General features: G+C 43.1%; 1 protein-coding gene across 1 annotated transcript in view; it reads left to right on the top strand.

The window, feature by feature from the left end:
- Window positions 1-21,967, top strand: part of STK24 (serine/threonine kinase 24) — a 103,266-nt gene extending 81,299 nt beyond the window's left edge. The window contains exons 4-11 of the mRNA XM_068267957.1: window positions 5,377-5,485; window positions 5,572-5,729; window positions 12,196-12,381; window positions 14,238-14,380; window positions 17,928-18,045; window positions 18,600-18,686; window positions 20,097-20,233; window positions 21,488-21,967. Coding sequence (XP_068124058.1) covers window positions 5,377-5,485; window positions 5,572-5,729; window positions 12,196-12,381; window positions 14,238-14,380; window positions 17,928-18,045; window positions 18,600-18,686; window positions 20,097-20,233; window positions 21,488-21,524 — 975 coding nt within the window. The 3' untranslated portion in view covers window positions 21,525-21,967. The remainder of the gene's footprint in view (window positions 1-5,376; window positions 5,486-5,571; window positions 5,730-12,195; window positions 12,382-14,237; window positions 14,381-17,927; window positions 18,046-18,599; window positions 18,687-20,096; window positions 20,234-21,487) is intronic.
- Window positions 21,968-22,325: the final 358 nt, after the last annotated feature.

The following is a 22,325-nucleotide window of genomic DNA, read 5'->3' as shown; positions in this document are numbered from 1 at the left end:
TGTTATAAGCAACCAGTGGCTTGAGCAAGAATCTGTGTTATTAGCAAAAAATGTCCGCACCACCTGCAAAATTCAGTGTGCTATCAAATCAATAACAAACCAAGCAAAGAGAACAGAACCCCAGTAACAAGCACCACTCGAAAAATATATAGACGTGCCAAAAATGTACAATGATCTTTATCATTTCATGATCAATCAAATAATTATGCACTTAATGATAATCCCAAAAATGTAACTCACATAAAACAGACCCATTAAACTCGATGCCAATTATCAACTGTTGCAAGTAAATGATCTAACACACATTATTTATGCTATGATCAACACTGGGGGCTCAAAAAAGTGTCCCCAGGTTGTAGAACCCACGTTCAGCGATAAAGATCAGTGCAAATAGGTTGAATAAAGTGTTATTGTTCTGTAGCACCTTTTTACAGCAATTGAGTGACGAGGAAAATATAGATAACACATCAATCAATATAAATTTTAAGTGCTGACTATTGTGCAGATACAAACCTACAGACTACTATATAGCATGTCAACCTGATATACAGTGGGATGCGAAAGTTTGGGAAAAATTTGTTAATCGGCATGATTTTCCTGCATAAATTGTTGTTTGTTACAATAAAAAATGTCAGTTAAATATATCATATAGGAGACACACACAGTGATATTTGAGAAATTAAGTTTATTGGATTCACAGAAAGTGTGCAATAATTGTTTAAATAAAATTAGGCAGGTGCATACATTTGGGTACTGTTGTCATTTTATTGATTCCAAAACCTTTAAACTAATTATTCGAACTCAAGTTGGCTTGGTATGCTTAGTGAGCCCTGTAAGTGTATTTAACCTCTTGACGACCAGCTAACGCCGATTGGCGTAAACTGGTCGTCTGCGAGTTACCATGGAAACGGCCGCTCGATCGAGCGGCCTTTCCATGTCAGTTCACGGAGGGTGTCTCCGTGAACAGCCGGAGAGCCGCCGATAGCGGCTCGCCGGCAAAATGTAAACAGGCAGGGAAGAAATCCCCGCTGTTTACATCATACGGCGCTGCTGCGCAGCAGCGCCGTAAGTCAGATCGGCGATCCCCGGCCTCTGATTGGCCGGGGATCGCCGCCATATGATAGGCTGAAGCCTATCCCACAATGCGCAGGACGGTTATCCGTCCTGCGCAGCCCAGCAAGGGAGAGAGAGGTAAGGGGAGGGAGGGAGCGCACAAAACGCTGCGGAGGGGGGCTTTGAGGAGCCCCCCCCCCGCTACCCACTAATGGCCGGCGGCGATCAGACCCCCCCAGCAGGACATTCCCCTAGTGGGGAAAAAAGGGGGGTAGTCTGATCGCCCTGCTGCACTGCTGATCGGTGCTGCGGGCTGTAGAGCCCACGCAGCACCGATCAGTGAAAAATCCCCTGGTCGGCAAGTGGTTAAGGGGGTTAATTGCAAGTTTCCCTCCTCTTAATTTTCTCTGAAGAGTAGCAACATGGGGGCCTCAAAACAACTCTCAAATGACCTGAAGACAAGGATTGTTCACCATCATGGTTTGGGGAAGGATACAGAAAGCTCTCTCAGAGATTTCAGCTGTCTGTTTCCACATTAGGAACATATTGAGGAAATGGAAGACCACAGGCTCAGTTCAAGTTAAGGCTCGAAGTGACAGACCAAGAAAAATCTTGAATAAACAGATATGATGAATGGTGAGAACAGTCAGTCAACCCACACACCAGCACCAAAGACCTACAACATCATCTTGCTGCAGATGGAGTCACTGTGCATTGTTCAACCATTTCGAGCACTATACACAAGGAAATGCTGTATGCAAGAGTGATGCAGAGGAAGCCTTTTCTCTGTCCACAGCACAAACCGAGCCGCTTGAGGTATGCTAAAGTACATTTGGACAAGCCAGCTTCATTTTGGAATAAGGTGCTGTGGACTGATGAAACTAAAGTTGTTATATGGGCATAACAAGGGGCGTTATGCATGGAGGAAAAACACAGCATTCCAAAAAAAACACCTGCTACCTACAGTTGAATATGGTGGTGATTCCATCATGCTGTGGGGCTGTGTGGCCAGTGCAGGGATTGGGAATCTTGTCAAAGTTGAGGGACGTATGGATTCCACTCAGTATCAGCAGATTCTGGATACCAATGTCCAGGAATCAGTGACAGAGCTGAAGCTGCGCCGGGGCTAAATCTTTCAACAAGACGACCCTAAACACTGTTGAAAATCCACTAAGGCATTCATGCAGAAGAACAAGCACAACGTGCTGGAATTGCCATCTCAGTCCCCAGACCTGAATATAATTGAAAATCTGTAGTGTGAGTTAAAGGAGAACTGTAGTGAGAGGTATATGGAGGCTGCCATATTTATTTCCCTTTTAAGCAATACCAGTTGCTTGGCTAACCTGCAGATCCCTCTACCTCTAATACTTTTAGGGCTTGTTTCCACTGTTGCGACGCGATTTCGGCCGCATTCCGACGCTTGTAAAAACGCATGCGGATGCGTTTCCACATGCGTTTTTACCCGCGATTTCGCCTGCGATTTCGCATGGCAGGGTGCCATGCGAAATTAACCATGACACTGCCAGGGCTAAATAAAATTGAAAAAGGTGCGAAATCGCGGGTAAAAACGCATGTAACAAACTCATGCGTTTTTACTATTAAATACATTAGCGGCGATTCGCACGGATTCCCGACGCAGGCGAAATCGTTGGCTCTTTTGTGCGTTTTTTTCACGCTGAAAAAAACGCACCTCAACAACGCTACAGTGGAAACAGGCCCATCCACTTGTATTACATGTGCGGATCTGCATGCGTTGGACGCATGCAGATTCGCGATAGTGGAAACGAGCCCTCAGTCCTAGACCCTGAATAAGCATGCAGCAGATCAGGTGTTTCTGACATTTTTGTCAGATCAGACAAGATTAGCTGCATGCTTGTTTCTGGTGTGATTCACACTACTGCAGGCAAATAGCTCAGCAGAATAGCCAGGCAATTGGTATTGTTTAAAAGGAAATCAATATGGCAGCCTCCATATAACTCTCTCTACAGTTCTCCTTTAAAGAGAGCTGTCCATGCTCGGAAGCCATAAAACCTGAATGAACTAGAGATGTTTTGTAAAGAGGAATGGTCCAAAATACCTTCAACCAGAATCCAGACTCATTGGAACCTACAGGAAGCATTTAGAGACTGTAATTTCTGTAAATGGAGGATCTACTAAATATTGATTTCATTTATTTTTTATGCACCTGCCTAATTTTGTTTAAACAATTATTGCACACTTTCTGTAAATCCAATAAACTTAATTTCACTTCTCATATATCACTGTGTGTCTCTCCTATATGATATATTTAACTGACATTTTTTATCATAACAACCAACGATTTATACAGGAAAATGATGACGATTCAACAAGGTTGCCCAAACTTTCGCATCCCACTGTAGTGCTAGATAACTGAAGCAGCCCATATAAGAAAGTGCATAGTAAATTTGATACTTAGCCCAGGTCAGAGGTAGATAGTGCAGGCAACAGACGTGGCAGAGAATCTGTGTTATATGACAGAATTGTGTGTGGCCTGGCAGCAGCTTTTTGTGGTAACTGTAGGCAGTGCAGGGACATCTGTGCATGCACTCAATTCTCAGCTGAAGCAGAATTGAATGCTACTCAGTCCAGTTTATTATTGTGTCTGTGTTCTTACACGCCTTCAGATTGTACAGACAAATCAAAAAGACCGCACTCACGTCAGTGGGTAAGCTGGTGCCGGGCTCCCAGGCCATCACATCCAATCATCATGGAGTCCGCACACAGACTAATCGGAGCAATCACCATAAATTTATTGTCCCATCACATGTATAGATACAAGAGTCTGACCTGCATAGGCCGACAATCGTTTCGGGGCCACTCAGGGTCCCCTTTATCAAGGCGGGTAGCAGAAAAGACATATATATATGTATCTATACATGTGATGGGACAATAAATTTATGGTGATTGCTCCGATTAGTCTGTGTGCGGACTCCTTCATGATGTTTAGATTGTACAGAACACATACTTGCAAGAGTATAAAGATGGCCATACATCTATAGACTTGGCGGATGGATCAACCATCAGATCAATAATTATCGAACCTAATGAAAAGCGCTGCTGCCAAGTGCATGCCTGATTGACAATTTGACTAATTTCAGTCATTAGGCATAATACATTCGGGGGACAGTGGCAAGGGTGGCGTGTTGGTGTCTCAAGGCCGATTCCCAAAAGATTTCATGCCGAAACTGACTGGGAATCGGCTTGTGGTTCATGGCGGCAAACAGATCTCTCTCCAATCAGATTTGATCAGAGAGAGATGTGTCTCTTGGCCGATCGGCAGGCAAACTCGCTCGATGTAAGGCTACCTTAAGAGGCTGACGGAATACTGTCATCCGAAGTAATCACAAACTACTGTATTTTCAAGGAATTAAAATCCACTGTGCTTGTAACTTTTGATTGGCTAAACATTTCTGCTTATGCCTATTTGGGGAGGAGTTGTAGGCAGAAGGCAAAGGTGCTGGTTCCCTTTGGGCAATACTAGCCTTTTTAAATCTACTTATATTATTGAGTTTCCAACCTTTTAGTTGGTTGAGTAGGAATGATTGTTGGTACCTCACATGTAGAACTAGAACTAAAGAAAGCCATTGTTTGTAATACTGTATATCAAGCTGTTTTACCGTATATCTATGACTCATTTATTGCTCTGTGTTACAGTGTTACAGATTCATTAGCGGTAGTCTCAGGACTCTCATTCGGTTAATAATCTGCTGTAATAATCGCAGGGGCCTAACAAGTCTGGATTTTCTACGGAAAAGGATGCTATTAGGTTTCAAAAAAATGATGACACACATTTATTTGAAAACTTAATTTGCGTATAACTAATGTTTAGTCACTTGTGTGAGTTGGGCCTTATTTTTAGGTAGAGTAGTCAGAAATAAATAAAAGCCATAAAAGTTAAATCTACAGACATACAGCTATGTTTACGTGTGACAGATAGTTCTGAATGTATTATATGTATATTATATGTACAGTATTATGCCTGGTACACACCATGCAATTTCCTGTCAGATCCACGGATCGCATTGATATTTTCCGACAGGTCCGATCAGGCTACTGAACTGTTTTGTACAGAAGTGATTGGAAAATCAATCGGACAAACGATCGGAAATCTGATTGGACCTGTTGGAAATTATCAATTTAAACCCGTCGATCTGATGGAAAATTGCACGGCGTGTACCAGGCATTAAAGGTATACTGTATATCCATGTAGTAACACAGAGACCGTACTGCATATTGTCTTTATGATAATTATACATGGGTTTTTAACTTTTTAATGGACCGTTGTCTCTTTTGTTGCGTTAGCTGGAGCCCGGACATCTAGATGAGACTCAGATTGCCACAATATTAAGGGAAATACTTAAAGGATTAGATTATTTACATTCAGAAAAGAAAATCCACAGGGACATCAAAGGTAAAGGGCATAACTGTTAGAATGCACTGTATACATAGCTTGTAAATAAGTAACTGAATTCTAATTGTGGCCTTTTCTTCTGCTAGCTGCCAATGTGTTATTGTCTGAAAATGGGGATGTTAAACTGGCTGATTTTGGTGTAGCCGGGCAGCTTACAGACACACAGATAAAGAGAAATACATTTGTGGGCACCCCTTTCTGGATGGCACCAGAGGTCATTAAGCAATCTGCGTACGACTCCAAGGTAAGGAATCAAGGCGGCTCTTGCCTTTCTTGTGCCTGACTTTAATTAAAGATCACAAGTCATGCCATGAATAATGAATCACTGTGTATACACAGTCTACTTGTGTTCCATTTAAGGGCTGACCTGCATGTGCTCTCTACTGAAGGCTTCATGAATACTTAGCATGGGGAAACCTGTAGAACAGCATTTGTAATGTGTACACCACTGTTTAAGGTCTCACGCTGAGGCCTAACCAGCCTGGATTTTCTACTGAAAAGGATGCCAGCTATTACTTTCAGGTTTCAAAAAAATAATGGCACACATTTAGTTGAAAACGTAATTGTGCGTGTAACTAATGCTTAGTCACTTGTGTGAGTTGGGCCTTATTTTTAGATAACGTAGTCAGAAGTAAATAAAAGCCATCAGTGTCTGTTGCAGTGCGGATCCCATTCAGTGACACGAAGTACAACAGTGGTGTGTTGTGTACAAAAATGCATGCAGGAGTCCATTACAAAAAAACCTTGCTGAGCAGCACATACCGTAAGTGGGAACATCAAACCGTGCATGCACTTTCTGTTGTCCCTGTGTATCATACTTTCATCCCTTATTCAATTCACTTTTTCTCCTAAGTTTTCTCCTAGGAAATCATTTTTCTTCTGCTTAACTACCTGCGGACCGAGCGAGTGCGAATCTACGGCGGGCAGGGGGCGCTGCGGTCCTGACTGGACGTAAACTCTATGTCCCATTGACCGCGCACCCCCGCCCGTCCCCGTCGCTCGGTCCCTCTGCCTCCGCCGCAATGTGATGCCCTGCCGCCTCTATGACGGCAGAGCACTGTGAGCCGGGCAGGAGCCGTTTTCATTGGCTCCTGGCCCTGTCATTCATGTAAGCCGTTCCCATTGGCTTACATGGAATGACAGGGTCAGGAGCCAATGAAAGCGGCTCCTGACCGGCGCACAGCGCTCTGCCGTCACTATGACGCCTGCGGCGGGGACAGAGTGACGTGCCCGGCGGGAGCGACGGTAACTTGCGGCGGTTCGTCGGGAAGCGGCGGTTTGCTGGACCAGCACCCTCTGGTCCTTAAGGGGGCAGAGGGTGCTGGTCCAGAAAAGCACCAAAAAGTAGGTGAAAAAAATATATTTGAGGTATTTTCTTGCTTGCTGGAGGCTTAAAGAGGAGCTGATGCAAACATCGTAAAATTTAAAACGCATATAAATAAAAGTACATTTCTTCCAGAGTAAAATGAGCCATAAGTGACTTTTCTCCTATGTTGCTGTCACTTACAGTAGGTAGTATAAATCAGACATTACCGAGAGGTTTTGGGTTAATCTCTTCATGGGGGATTCTCAGCATGGTCTGTATTCTTTATAAAGACATTCCTGAAAAAGATTTATACAAAGATGCTGGCCAGCTTCCCTGTTCACCATACACTTTTTTGGCAGTTTGACGGAGCAACTGACATTCACTAAGAGCTTTTAAAACTAAAGAAAACCCTAAGAACCCCCTATGAGAAGATGAGCTAGTCCAAAACCTGTCGGTAATGTCAGATTTCTACAACTTACTGTAAGTGACAGCAACATAGGAGAAAAGTAATTTATGGCTCATGTAACTCCGGAAGAAACGTACTTCTTATTTGTTAATGTTAACATGTATTTTAACTTTTAAGATTTCGCGACAGAGGCTTTAACCACTTGAGGACCCACCCTTTACTACCCCTTAAGGACCAGCGTTATTTTTTGTGATCTGTGCTGGGTGGGCTCTGCAGCCCCCAGCACAGATCATGTTTCATGCAGAGCGATCAGATCGCCCCCCTTTTTCCCCCCCTATGGGGATGATGTGCAGGGGGGGTCTGATCGCTCCGGTGGGCCGGCATGTTGCGGGGGGACGGGGGGGCACCTCAAAGCCCCCCTCCGCGGCGAAATTCTCCCCTCCCTCTCCTACCTGCTCATCCCCGGTGATGGGGGCTGCACAGGACGCTATCCGTCCTGTGCAGCCAGTGACAGGCTGTCCCCTGTCACATGGCGGCGATCCCCGGCCGCTGATTGGCCGGGGATCGCCGATCTGCCTTACGGCGCTGCTGCGCAGCAGCGCCGTACAATGTAAACAAAGGAGAAAAATGTCTCCTACGTTTACATTTAGTCTGCGAGCCGCAATCAGCGGCTCACAGGCTATTCACGGAGACCCGCTCCGTGATCTAAATGGAAACGGCCGCTCGCGCGAGCGGCCTTTCCTGATTAATTAGGGAGGCACCTGGCGACGCACAGTTGCGTCGCTGGTCCTCCAGCTACCACTTTGCCGCCGCATGGTATGAGTGTGCGGTCGGCAAGTGGTTAAATGCATTTTGTTGTCACTCTGTGAAAATAACTAGGACAAAACTCAGGAAAACTAAGGTAATTGCATATGGGCCATGTGCATTGCTAAATGCATAAAATAATGTGTATGTTGGGAATAATATATTTTTTCTTCTGCAATTAGTTTGTTAAAGGGAACCTGAAGTGAGAGGAATATGGAGGCTGCCATCTTCATTCTCTGATAAACAATGCCAGTTGCTTGATGTCTGTGCCGATGCACTGCCTCTAATGCTTTAAAGTGGACCCAAATTAAAAATACAAGATTTCAGAAATAAAATCTATTTTCTAATTTATAATAATAAATGGCAGCCTTTTTTCAGCTGGATGATGACACATATAAAATATTTTACATTTATTGGAGAAACCCCTCCCTTCCTTTCAAATTGCTGGGATTTTTCCGGCAAACTGGTGGAGTAGATTGTGGCAATGGAGGAATTGCTAATGGCTGCCCCCAGTATAACCCTAGCTGTGAAAAGCATGCACTGAAATGCTCATAGGTTTGAAGGAGTGTTTATTTATCTTTGTATGTGTCAGAGTGGTGCAACTAAATATTTTTAATTAAAAAAATGTTTGGTTTGGGTCCGCTTTAAGTCACTGTCCCAGAATGAGCATGCAGATCAGATGCTTTGGCTGCATGTTTGCTGCAGGTGTGACTCAAAAACCACTAAAGCCAAAAGCTCAGCATGACGGCCAGGCAACTGGCATGGTTTATAATTGAATGAAGATGGCAGCCTCCGCATTCCTCTCACTTCTACTACATGCATTATTTTTTGCATTCTAATGTGCAAAAAAAAGCATCTTAATGAAAGTCTATGGGCTTGTTTTCTTTCTCATGCCACACTAGTTGACTCTAAATGGCTCTGAATGTGTGATGCGAAAATTCCCATATGTTTTTACCAAGGGAGCTAAGGGAAGTTGTCCTATATGTCCGCTGCATTTTCCGTTTGCTTTTTTTCGCACATACAAATTCCCACATTTAAAACGCTAGCCTGTAATGGAAACAAAGTTTAATCCAGTTTGGTTTTTACTGTTTTCTGTAAGTTCACCTGCAAAGATCTACAGTTATACATTTAAGGGTGATGTATTTTATTTATTAGGGTTAGTACTATAGCTTACTTTTTTTATTTGTGTGTGCTTATGTATCTACTGATCTGGTGCCCATACAATGTATTGCTTTTCCCCAGCAAATTTGATCACTGTGATCAAATGACTGAGATTGATGCCCCAATATGGCCACCCAAGTGTAATTTTGAATTCCTGCTGAAATTGATGGGAATTATTACTCTGGAGTGAACAGAAGATCTTGCTGGAAAGCGGGCACAAATGGTAGATCATTGGCTGGTTATAGGGCCACCAGGTGATCCCACTCCCTCCCCCCTTCCCCCCCCCCCCCCCCCCCCAGTTTAAGTTTTCTGTTTAAGGGCAAAGTACTTGCAACAGAGCACCCTCACCTGTCTGGCCTGAGTACATGTACATGCCGCTGAAAGTCGGGGAACTGGCTCCGGTGGGGATGGAGACAGAAGGATACAGTAGGGAGTGCGTCGGCCAGACAGGTGAGTGCGCTCTGCTGCAAGTATTCTGCATTGAAACAGAGGAGCACTATTAATCGGGGGGGGGGGGGGGGGGAGAAGTAGGGCCTGCCAGCTGGTCTTTTTCGGTGGCCGTTCCACAGATTTATAATAGATTTCAAGCTGATCTCTTTTCAAAAATATTTGCGATGTGTGGCAGGAATAGATCTCTCTCTGATGGAATTTTAATCAGACATATCTATCTTTTGGGCACGTCGAGTGGCCATCTGCCATTATATTGTGTCTTTAAAACAGCCATAGAAAAATTCACTCCTTTCAAACCAGTATGATCTTGTTTAAAGTGGTCATGCAGACATTTTGTGTTTAATTAGATTAGGTGGCCACTCGCAAGCTGATGGCCAGCCGACATGCCCAAAAGATAGATCCTGCTTGGATCAAAACCTGATGTAAGAGGATTGATTACTGCCACACACAGAAAATAGATTTGTAATAGATTTCAGCATTAATTTTTTTAAAAATCTACCGGATCGCTGCACCAACTTTGTTATCCCTGGTGCCCTAGAACAGTTAATGGGGGAGGGGGGGCAGGTCTCCCTCATGCTATAGTGCTCCCCTGGGCCCCTGCAGAGTACTCCCAGCAGAGTGCACTCTCCTGCTCCCTTCCCTCTTCATCTCCCTGATCAGGGACGGATCTAGGGGGGGGCAAGCGGGTATCTTGCCCCAGGCGCAGTTTGTTGAATTCTTAAAAAGGCGGCAAAATGAATGGCAGTTTAGGCGCCAAAACCTGATCTTTAGGCGTCAAAACCTGATCTTGCCCCAGGCACAACTTGGTCTTGATCCGTCCCTGTCCCTGATGACCCAGCAGCATGTACGTTCTGTACTAGAGGTGAGTGTGCTCTGCTGCAAGTGCTCTGCATTGGCACGGGGGGGGGGGGGAGCACTGCAGCTTGGGGGAGACCCATTACAGGCTCTGGCACCCTTCAGGCAATTACATACCGCTGTGCCCCTGTGCTGCCCCTTTTCAAGCAGTATTTGCCATCTGCACCTATCTATAATTTCCATTGATTTTGGCCAGAAATCATTCAATTACGATCAGGCGGCAATGTTGGGACGTCAGTCTCTGGCAAATTCAATCACAGTGATCAAATCTGTTTGGGAATATAGATTGGTGTATAGGCATCTTGAGACATTCTTTTATATTTTTTTTTTAATAAAAATGCTTTTCTTTTTTTTAGTGCTAGTAGCAATAAATATTTTAAAGAAGTGCACTAAAGACACTCTACTTTCCCTTTAACCACTTAACGATTGCCTAACGCCGATAGGCGGCGGTAGGTCGTTAGTGGTTTTACATGAACGAGCGGCCGTTCCATGTCAGTTCACGGAGGGTGTCTCCGTGAACAGCCTGCAAGCCTCTGATCGCAGCTTGCAGGCTAAATGTAAAAAATGTAAACACGTGGGGAAGAAATCTCTGCTGTTTACATCATACGGCGCTGCTGCGGAGGAAATCATGCGGCGGAAATCGCTGCGGAGCACCCCCCCCCCCCCGCTTGTCACACATAGTGGGGAAAAAAGGGGGGAAGTCTGGTTGCCCTGGCTGCCACACTATCTGTGGTGCGGGCTGGAGAGCCCATGCAGCACAGATCTAAGAAAACAAGCCCGGTCCTTAAGTGGTTAAAGAAGAACCATTGCGAAAATATTAACATTTAAAACGCCTACAAATAAGAAGTATATTTCTTCCAGAGTAAAATGAGCCATAAATTACTTTTCTCCTATGTTGCTGTCACTTACAGTAGGCAGTTGAAATCTGAACTTACCGACAGATTTTGGGCTAGTCCATCTCTCCATAGGGGATTCTCAGCATGGCCTTTATTCTTTATAAAGACATTCTCTGAAAATGATTAATACAATAATGCTGGTCAGCTTCCCTGCTCACTGCAGACTATTTTGGCAGTTGGACAGAGCAACTGCCATTCACTAATGAGAAGATGGGCTAGTTCAAAATCTGTCGGTAATGTCAGATTTCTACTACTTACTGTAAGTGACAGCAACATAGGAGAAAAGTAATTTATGGCTCATTTTACTATAGGAGAAATGTACTTCTTATTTGTATGCGTTTTACATTTTGAGACTTTCGCAACCATTCCTCTTTAAAAGCCTTAGTCCAGCCTTCCATTTTTCTGAATACATATGATGGTAAGTTTGCCTCAATTAGCAAAGCAGAATGTTTGTACTGTATGTCTGTACCATGTTTACCAATAAACATGGTGCCCATTAATGGTACAATTTTTCACTAAATGCGATCTTTCGATGCGATTTGAATGATCGTAAGTAATCTGAAGGCACTTATCAAATCTTCACATTTGAAGAAAGAATCGTTCAGTAAATGTGATCATATTTTCCAACTATTCGATTGATCGATTTTATCCTATAAAGCAATCGACCAAAGAATCGTTCACTATCGATTGCCTTCTTAAACAGCACATTTTCTATACAATTCGTAGAAATTGCATCAAAAGATCACATTTGGTGAACAAATTGTACCGTTAATGGGCACCTTAAGTACTACTTCTGGGGTGCTTATTCATTTATGCTGTGTTTTGCCTACAGGCTGATATATGGTCATTGGGTATAACTGCTATTGAACTGGCTAAAGGAGAACCGCCTCTGTCAGAAATGCATCCTATGAAAGTCTTGTTCCATATTCCCAAGAACAACCCCCCTACATTAGAGGGAAACTATAGTAAACTCCTGAAGGAATTTGTGGAAGCCTGTCTGAACAAGGAGCCTAGCTTTGTAAGTTCTATTTGATACATATCTTATACATGTTGGGTGAACTGACTATTATATCCATATTCCGACACAGCTGAGTATATTTGAATGCTCTCACATTAGTAGTGATCAATAAATCCAGAATGCACACAGTGCCCGTTGTTTTTCCTCTATGCTGGTGGGAAATCTATTTATAAGTATTTACTTCCCCTGATTTTTTTGTTATTATTGCACATCCAATGGGCGTGGCCGCGGCGGCAGCCCCAGGACCGCCCAACGCCGATTGGCGTAAAGTTCTGGGGCTCCGCCCCACCTTCAGTCTCTCGGGAGACTGTTAGAAGGCGTGATCGCTGTCTATTTACATGGTGCAGTGCTGCGATCAGCAGCAGCGCTGCACTGGGGACAGCCGTGTGACACGGCTGTCCCCCTGGGGGACAAGAGAGAGCGATCAGCACTCATAGGCAGAAGCCTATGACAGCCGATCGCCATAATTGGCTGGCTGTGGGGAAGGAGGGTATTTAAAGAGACAGGGTTTTTTTTTTAACAACAAACACTAATATTTATTTAAAAAAATAAACATGGGGGGAGCGATCAGTCCCCACCAACAGAGAGCTCTGTTGGTGGGGAGAAAAGTGGGTGGAGGGGAGGGGATCACTTGTGTGCTGTGTTGTGCGGCCCTGCAGCTTAGCCTTAAAGCTGCAGTGGCCAATTTTACTAAAAATGGCCTGGTCACTAGGGGGGTTTAGCCATGCAGTCCTCAAGTGGTTAACTTTGGCCACTCACTAACCAATGTTATCACCTCCATTTAGTGTAAGAGCTTGCCTAAACAATCTGTTCATATAGTATTCAATATCTGTTGGCCCTCTTGCTACATGAAGGTAGTAAAATTGGTCAGTGATTGGACAATCAAAATTGAAAGTGTGTACCAGGCTTTAGTCCAAGAAAGATGAGCAGGGGCTGATACACTGTTAAGATCGCACATCCCAGCCATGTCTCAGAATAGTGCTGGAGCACCGTCTCCTTCTGCATACACAGTAAGGTGAACTATTCAGCAAGTGCATTTTCACATATGAGAGGGGTAATGCTTAGAAAAATGTTTTTGCACTTCTTGAATATTCTCAGAAAACACAAAACAAAAGGACTTGTCAGTATATAAAATTAAAATCTATTGCACAAGGAACAGTAAAAACTATTAGCCTGCTTCTATCAGCACCCCTGGCCATTTACTTATAGAGAAGACACTCCCACTGCAAGTTTGGTTTATACCTTTGGCTGGTGATAACTTATTGTAAATATTAATTGAACTGGAGAAGGATTTCCTGACTTGCGAAGAGACCCATTAGGAAAGATAATGTAAGCGGTATGTGGAAGTTGGCTTGGGTCTCCTGCACCTGTAGCAGGCCTGCAGCCAGTGGAGACAGGACACCTGATATGCATACCGCTTTCCATTTATCAACATTAGTGCACAGAACACTAGAGCAGAAGTGGCACTACCGCTCAGTTAAAATCTGTAGTTAAAAGAAAGTGTTTCTTTTGTATTTCTAATATTTGAGGATTTATTTAACTACACAAATGAATCTCCTTACCATACTATTTAGATTTGTTGCTGAACATGCTGAGGTAACGGAAACGTGGCCTCCATTCTGGCAGTCTTGATTTTGTGCCAGCAACTAATAGGACACAGAGAGAAGGAGGAGGCTTTGGGTCTGTGTGACTTACATCTTCATCCTCTTTTTTTACATGCAACTTGGGCCCGAGAGAAGCTTTGTAAAATGGTAAAAGCAAGTGCATCTCCACCTGTGGAAGTTTAGTCAGGGATTATAACAGTTCACACCATTGCTATTGCCTGGCAAACTTCAATCTGACATTTTCTTATGCAGAGACCGACAGCAAAAGACCTTCTGAGACACAAATATATTGTGCGAAATGCCAAGAAGACGTCATATCTAACAGATCTGATAGACCGGTATAAGCGATGGAAGATGGAGCAAGGTCAGGATAGCTCCAGTTCTGATTCTGATGGGTAAGATTTTAGCCCAGAGGACAACTCTGCTAAACCAAACTTGACTTTTATTCTAATGATTAGACTGAAATCAGGATTAAAGTACATGTACCCTGATATGCTTCACCAGGAAGGAAGTAAATGCAGAATGATGGGTTGCCAAGTGTACCTCAGAGGCCAGTAAAAGTCTAGTGAAGAGCTGTTGGTTACCATGTATTACTGCACTTTGTATGTGCTCATTCATTTATGAAGTGCCTTGCTGAATATTTTGTGTTTAAGTGTAAGGTGCCCATACACTTACTCGATTTTCCACCTATAGACAGCAGATTCAATCACTATGATCGAATCTGCTGTGAAAACGATATGCAAACGCTGACCGATCGACCGATTTCCGAAATCGATCGATCCCGTCGATATGTCATGTCAGCGCAGAAAATTTTGTTCGATCGCCGGCGGGTCGGGAGTGCGTCGATGGCGACGTTCGAATGTCCGACCGACGCTAGCGGCAATACATTACCTGTTCTGCCGGCGCGTGTCCCTGCGGTCTCTTTTCCGTGCTGGGCTCCGGCTGGCTTCACTTCCTGTCGGGGGAAGTTTAAACAGTAGAGCATCCTCTACTGTTTAAACTTCCCCCCGACAGGAAGTAAAGTGAAGCCGGAGCCCAGAGTGGAGAAGAGACAGCGGAGACCAGGGGACTCAAGCCGGTCGGATCAGGTAACGCATGCTGGGGGCAGCGGCAGCTCCACAGATTGTGAATCAATTTCATAGTGAAATCGATTCAAAATCTGTTTGCAGTGTAGGCAGTCAAAAGATCCCTCTGTGATCAGATTAGATCACAGAGGGATCTATCTGTTAGTTGATCTGGTGGCAATCAACCAGTGTATGGCTGTCTTTACTCACTCCTTTTGTTTAGTTATATGAATGGCTAGTTGGGGTGGCTTTATTTTTTTTCATAGCACAGGCTTGTGAAATTTCATGTCCATTTTTGCATTAAGGGTGGAAAGTAACTGCTGCTAAATTCTTGACTTCTATCCATGAAAATTGTATTATTTACAGTTGAGAAGCTTAGGGCTTCCTTCTGTTCGGGGCAATTTGCTATGTTTCCCCTCGTTTAAACTCAGATTCGGAAACCTAGCCTATTGAAATTTAAAAGGCTACTGTCAGGGGTCTAGTCGTGGGAAAAGAGGTGAGTGGACTCACCCCAAAATGGGCATCATGGTCAAGCATAATGTGGGCGTGGTCATGGGTGGGGCTAAATATACATGACCTTAGCAGTGATGTAAAAGGTCTGCCGGTGAAGTTTGAGCTCTGCTGTAGTGTATCCCCAAAAATAGATGTAATCTGACAGCATTTCACCAAAAAGACATGTAATCTGGTAGAAGTTCCTCCAAAATACAGATAATATGGCAGTGGTTCCCCCAAAATAGACAATGTGGCAGTAGCAGTTCCCCAACATACACATAATAGGGAAGCAGTTCCCCAAAATACACGAAACCTGGTAGCAGACAACCCAAAATACACGTAACACTCAAAACGCATGTAATCTGGCAGCAGTGGTCCCCCAAACATACACAATCTTGCAGCAGTTCCCCAAAATACACGTAATCTGGCAGCAGTCATTCACTTAACATACACATAATCTGGCAGCAGTTCCCCAAAGTACACTTAATCTGTTAACAGCGGTTCCACAAAAATGCAGATAATCTGACAGCTGTTCCCCCAAAATAGGTACCCCCAGCATAGGTAGCCAGGTCTGTAGGTGTCCCCAGCCATGAGTATAGTTGTCCCCAGAATAGGTAGCCAGGTGTATAATGTCCCCAGAATAGGTAGCCAGGTGTATAGTAGTCCCCAGTATATGTAGTCAGGAGTATAAGGCCTCAGAATAGGTAGCCAGGTGTGTCCCCCCCTCCCCCCAGCAGGAGGGGAGCAGCGTAGTAAAGGGGAGCTGTTGGCACAGTGGTGGGGAAGGGGTACGTCTCTCCCCCCCCCCTTCCCTCACCTTGGTGCTCCCCCTTCCTCACTCTCCCCTCCAGAACTAAAATGTGCTGGCAGCGGGCGGGATTTACCTCTTCCTCGTTCCGGCGCGAGAGGGAGCACTCCACTGCCGCTAGTCTGGTCTAGACCAGAGCAGCGGCACGCAGATCTATTCCTTTTTTACAAACAGACCATCAGGGGGCACTGTATGACTGATATTGTGGTGAAACCCCTCCCACAACAAACTCTGAGGACCGTAGTACTCCTGGCAGTTTCCTGTCTGTGAACCTTGTTGCATTGTGGGAAATAGCTGTTTACAGCTGTTTCCAACTGCCAAAAAAGCATGCAGCAGCTACATCACCTGCCAACAGTAAAAATGTCACCATGTAAAAAATGTCACCATGTAAATCAGGGATTTAAAAGATTTTACAATGGGCAAACACTGACTAAATCATTTATACATAATTATTGTAAAAATGAAGCACTTTTTTTTATTACATTATTTTCACTGGAGTTCCTCTTTAACCATTTACAGACATCCTATCGTATTAAAACGTCATGCTTACCGCTATTAACGGCAACATGACGTTTTAATACGTCGCACATTCCCGCCACTGCTACCGCCATTTGCGCGCCGCTACCGCCGCTGTTTCTGTCGCGATCCCGTGCTGGGTGATTGGGGAAGAAGACCGAACGGTCCTCTACCCAATCGCAGTGCCTGGAGTGAATGGATGTGACCGCAAACAGCGGCTACGTCCATTCGTAAAAACAGGAAATGTAACAAAGTGTAAAAAAAAAAAGAAAAAAAAAAAAAAAAAAGGGAACACTTCCTATAACGAGTGTTCACTAGCGCCATCTTGTGGGCAAAAAGTATATTACACCTACAAAATACATACATTTTCAAGTATATACACATCATTAATAAAATTACACTTCCAACCCTCCCCCCCCCCCCCCCAAAAAAAATCACTTGTAAAAAAAAAAAAAAAAAATCAGCTTAAAAAAATAAATAGTTGCCTTAGGGACTCAGCTTTTTTATTCTATATTTTATGGGGGAAAATGAATTTTAATTTATTACATAGGGGCTTGTAATTATGGCCAGAACAAAAAAAAACAGCACAGAAAAATAACACTTATATTTCAAAATAATATACTGTCGCCATACATTGTGATAGGGACATAATTTAAACGGTTTAATAATTAGGACCACTGGGCAAATAAAACGTGTTTGTTTTATCCACAGGAAAATGTTTAATTTTAAAACTATATAATGGCTGAAAACTGAGAAATAATGATTTTTTTTATTTTTTTCAGTTTTTCTCATTAAAATGCATTTAGAATAAAAAAAATTCTTAGCAAAATGTACTATCCACAGAAAGCCTAATTGGTGGCAAAAAAAATGAGGTATAGATCATTTTCTTGTGATAAGTAGTAATAAAGTTATTAGGGAATAAAAGGGAGGAGCACTGACAACTGAAAATTGCTCTGGTCCGTTAGGATAAAAACCCTTGGGGGTGAACTGGTTAAAAGAAAACAGCTGTTGTTTGCTCTGTTATGTGTACTATGCCATCTTGAGATTTTTGTTTGTTTGAAGGAGTGATGTGGAGGAGCCTTCACCGGGCCCCAAGCCCTGGACTTTCCCAATTATTGACGAGGACCAGGAGAAAATTGAAAATGAGCCTGTAGAACCTGAAAACCTGGATAAACCTGTAGTGAGTTTGTGTAATGTACATGCAATGTGAACACATCATTATTGGAATGGCAGGAATCCCTGAAGGCTCCCTACCCTTCCTTATTACAATCTGCAAACTGGATTGGTAACCTCTGTGTAATTAGAAGTCAGAGGATGAGGAATGTTTCTGGCTTTCCATGATAAGGTGGCAGGCTGAGCCATGACACTAACATGGTGACATAGCATATATCTATTAGCATTTGCTCCACACAAAGTGCTTTTATATATACAACACAGTGATTTCCTCCATGCATCCCTCTTGCCTGGATAAAGTGCTTGCAGTTTTGCCAGCATTTTGGACATATTGTTTTCTTTATGCCATATGAACTGGTTGGATAACCAGCTGCTATAGAATTAGATCAGTCATCACTGTCTGCTCTGTAATCCAAACTGTTACCATGATGAGAAGACTTTGTCATTTCATTAGCATTACTACTAGAGAGACCAAAATAGGTAATGTTAGAAGTGGTACTTCACTGGATTCCTATGTACTAATATTACTGATTCTCATTGTGTCTTCTCATTCTATACAAGGTGATTGTTGTCCCAAAGAGAGCCCCATCTCAGAAGAGACCCCCGTCTCAGTGTTTGTCTACTATCCTGTCCCCATTATTTGCTGAGGTATGTTGAATGCAATGTTGCATTTCTTCTCATGATTCATATTCCTAATATTTACCCACAGAGGTGAATGCTTACCATGACTGAACACTCTAATTAATCAGATAATTACAGATCTAGAATTCTACCTCCTCTTCTGTCAGATCAGGAACACCCACACATTTTGCTGTCTCATAACATGGCTTCACAATTAGTGTATTTAGAAAACTGTTTTCCCTATACTGACAGGCCTGTTTAAAAAGTGGTGTTAAAATTCAGGCTGTCAGTTCACATCTTCAATGCCAGAAAATGTTGGCACCCTATTTTATATTCATGTGAGGCTTACTACAAGGACCACATCGCACATATTTGCCTGTGGCAAAAGTTACTCATTTGTGGGGCTGCCGAGGTGAAGCAGTGTGTGTTTTGCTGTTCTCTTGGCTGTAAGAGCTGATTCACACTACAAGAGGTTTTTAAACACTAGAGATTTGAAAAGCTCTTGCTAATGCAATGCTGTGGGGGATTTGTACAAAATCTTATCGCTCCAGTGTGAACACACACATAGGATAGCATTAGCAAGAGCTCTTAAAATCACAAAGCGCTTAGAAAAGCTCTTGTAGTGTGAACAAGCCCTAACGGTCAGTGCCTGTACCCAAGAGGAGGCTGATTTGTGTGCTGGTGTTTAATTATATCAGTGTTAGGATTATTGGTTAATCAGCAGTTTTGGAAGATTAGTGTTGAGGGAAGGGTAAGGAGAGGTGTTGATGGTTAGTAATAGGCATCAGGAAGGGGATACCATATCAGTATCTGGGTGATCTTTTCCTCAGTTAACTGGGGTAGACACTGTTAGTGTAGTTCCCCAGATGGAAATTGTATTGTTTGTTAGTGATGTCAATTGGTCATATGACTATGTTGGTCTCATGACTTTTTGTGGGTGGGTATTTAAGGGTCACAGGTGTTGGGTGTGGCACACCTGAGGAAGGGCTCCGCCTGAAACATGTCGTGTGTGCCTCTACATGCTTTAATACAGTTTTGCTACTGAAGCCATTTGTGTGCCGTCTCCATTTTGTACATCGATACCATAATGAAAGGAAGTTTAGGAATTCTGAAAAGGGTAAATATGCGGTTAGGTTTGGACACCTGAAAAGGGTTAAAGGAGGGGAAAGGGTAGGTTAGGCGTTGGTTAGGTTTTGGGCAAGAGCGATCTGTCACAGTAGACACACTTCATTTCTTCAGATAAAGCAATCAGGAATGAACGTTTCATCTGAGGAGAATCTAAAGCCTGCACCTATGTTTGTAAAACTTTGAATAACCAATGTCATATTTTACTGTTTTTACTGTACTCAGTTTGGATGATGTACCTGTATGTGTGTTGACATACCTTGCAGTCTTGCTGCTAAAACACTGTAATGATATCCTATTTTCATATGTCAGTTAAAAGAGAGGAGTCAAGCATCTGGTGGCAATGTAGGGTCTATAGAAGAACTGCGTAAAGCGATTTACTTAGCCGAAGAGGACTGTCCGGGCATCTCTGACAACATGGTAGTACAGCTTCTCACGCGATTTGAAAGGTAAAAATACTTAATAAAACCCATTCAAAGACCTAAAAAGGTTCTCAATTAGATCTGAAGTTTTCTTATTCTCATTGTTGTTTACACTACAAAATACCATCTTTAAAATGCTGTAATGATGTTGAGAATCGCTGCTGTAGATGAAGAGGTCCTTCTGTTTAAGACAAATTTACTGTCTAAAACCATGTGATCTTGGTCTTATTTATCTGCAGCCGTAGAACTATCTATACAGATACAGACTGACTGAGACTGCTTTTCAGTTTAGAAAGTGGGGCTTAAAATGATGCTTCCTGTAAACCCAAGTGTACTGTAGATTGTGTCAGCATTGTGAGTGACACAAGATTCTGCCCATCTCTTGTGCAGACAGCTGAATATGGATGAGACTGGCAGTGAACTGTGCTATGCAGCTAAAAAACTGTGCAACTCCTTTCTGTACTCCACCCTTGTCTCTGCCTCAGTCCCTGCCATTTTCCACCACCTTTGTGTTTTCTCCTGAGACACTGGGAAATGTCGTCTGGCATCTATTGTTTTTCCTACTTTAACAGTCACATGATCATTCCTGATTGAGCCACCTGCCAGCTGAATGTACAAAAAGAAAAAAAATCATATTGCAGCTCCAAGCAGATTATTACTCATGAAAAAGATATTTTGTCCACCGCTTTGCTTCTATGTACTTTGGATATTCACTTGTCAACCAAATAGCTATTAGAATTTGCCTAGTTTATTTTTGGGTCTAATTGGACTTTAAGTTTTGGTGTTGGCTGTCTCTGAGCTACGTTGGTCCAAAGTCCTCTTAGCCACACTACGTTCTTTAAGAGAGGTGTGGCCAAGCTGCCGCCTACTAGCCCTTTCAGTCAGGATGGGGTAGAGGGCATGGCCAACGTGTCACTTAAACAGTAGAGGGGAGGGGTGTTTTCTACAGCTTTCGGAGAGCTATGTAAACCACAAGTCACATGACCACAGATGTTTGATATAAAAAAAATATTGAAAACCATTTTCAGAGTTTTATACATCTCTAGTGGGTGGGGGAAGACCTCTGCTTCAATAAATAAATAAAATGAGCAGAGGCTTTAAACTTCAAATACAGAGACAAAATTGAAATCTAAACATCCCAGTCAGAAGGTAATGAAATGTTCTTGCCTTGAACACTGTATGAATGTATTTGGTTTTATGTATCATGTATCTTGTCAGTAATCAAAATGGTCATTGAGTGACAGGACACTCTGACAGGCTATTGTTTGGTTCTGGTTTCAGATACTCCATCAATGGGGCAAACTCCTCGCCACACTGAAGTCTGAATCCCTACAGTCGGACGTTACCTTCTTTCTCTCCATCAGGGCTCCGCCCCTTCATGCAGAGAGTCACAGGAAGTGGACATAGCTTTAATTATAGGTGACTCTATGGATGGCCAAACACTTCTTCTGGAAAGCTCTGTTTGTTTTTTTTAATGGTTTTCTTGTTTTGTAGTCCTAGTGCAGATATTAACAGATCTGTACAAGCAGCACTGTGACAAGGCAGATGAAGATATTGTGAATCCTCAGGTATCCTGTGTTAAGCAGGCAGCTCCTCTAAGAGGGAGACTAAAAGCCGCACTGGATCTTGTGTACAGAAATGTATATAGCATCATTTTTACTGAACCTCTGTCAGCATGGCCCAAGGCATCTGTACATACTGTTATTGCATCAAATATTTAAAAGGCCAGATTAAAGTTTTACCCATTTTATTAACTGTAAATTTAAAATTGTTTGGCAAATGAATTTTTCTACTTTGTCTTTTACGATGAATGAAAAATATTACATGAAGCAAATTTCACACTCAAACGTTGAATAGGATATTTTAACTTAGAATGGTTCTAAGTAGCTTTCTGTCCTTGTTATTCTAAGGAAAGCAGATGGTTGCTGTCAGGCTGGATTGTCACCTGTAAAGTGTACAAGACAGTGTTAGCTGAGGGGAGTGCAGGGGAGGGAGGACAGTGCTAGCTGAGGGAAGTGCAGGGGAGGGAGGACAGTGCTAGCTGAGGGAAGTGCAGGGGAGGGAGGACAGTGCTAGCTGAGGGAAGTGCAGGGGAGGGAGGACAGTGCTAGCTGAGGGA

Source organism: Hyperolius riggenbachi, chromosome 2 (genome assembly GCF_040937935.1).
Source record: "Hyperolius riggenbachi isolate aHypRig1 chromosome 2, aHypRig1.pri, whole genome shotgun sequence".
In the NCBI taxonomy this organism is placed as follows: domain Eukaryota; kingdom Metazoa; phylum Chordata; class Amphibia; order Anura; family Hyperoliidae; genus Hyperolius; species Hyperolius riggenbachi.
Note: the sequence above shows the minus strand (reverse complement) of the source record. Positions and strands in the feature narration are given on the sequence as shown.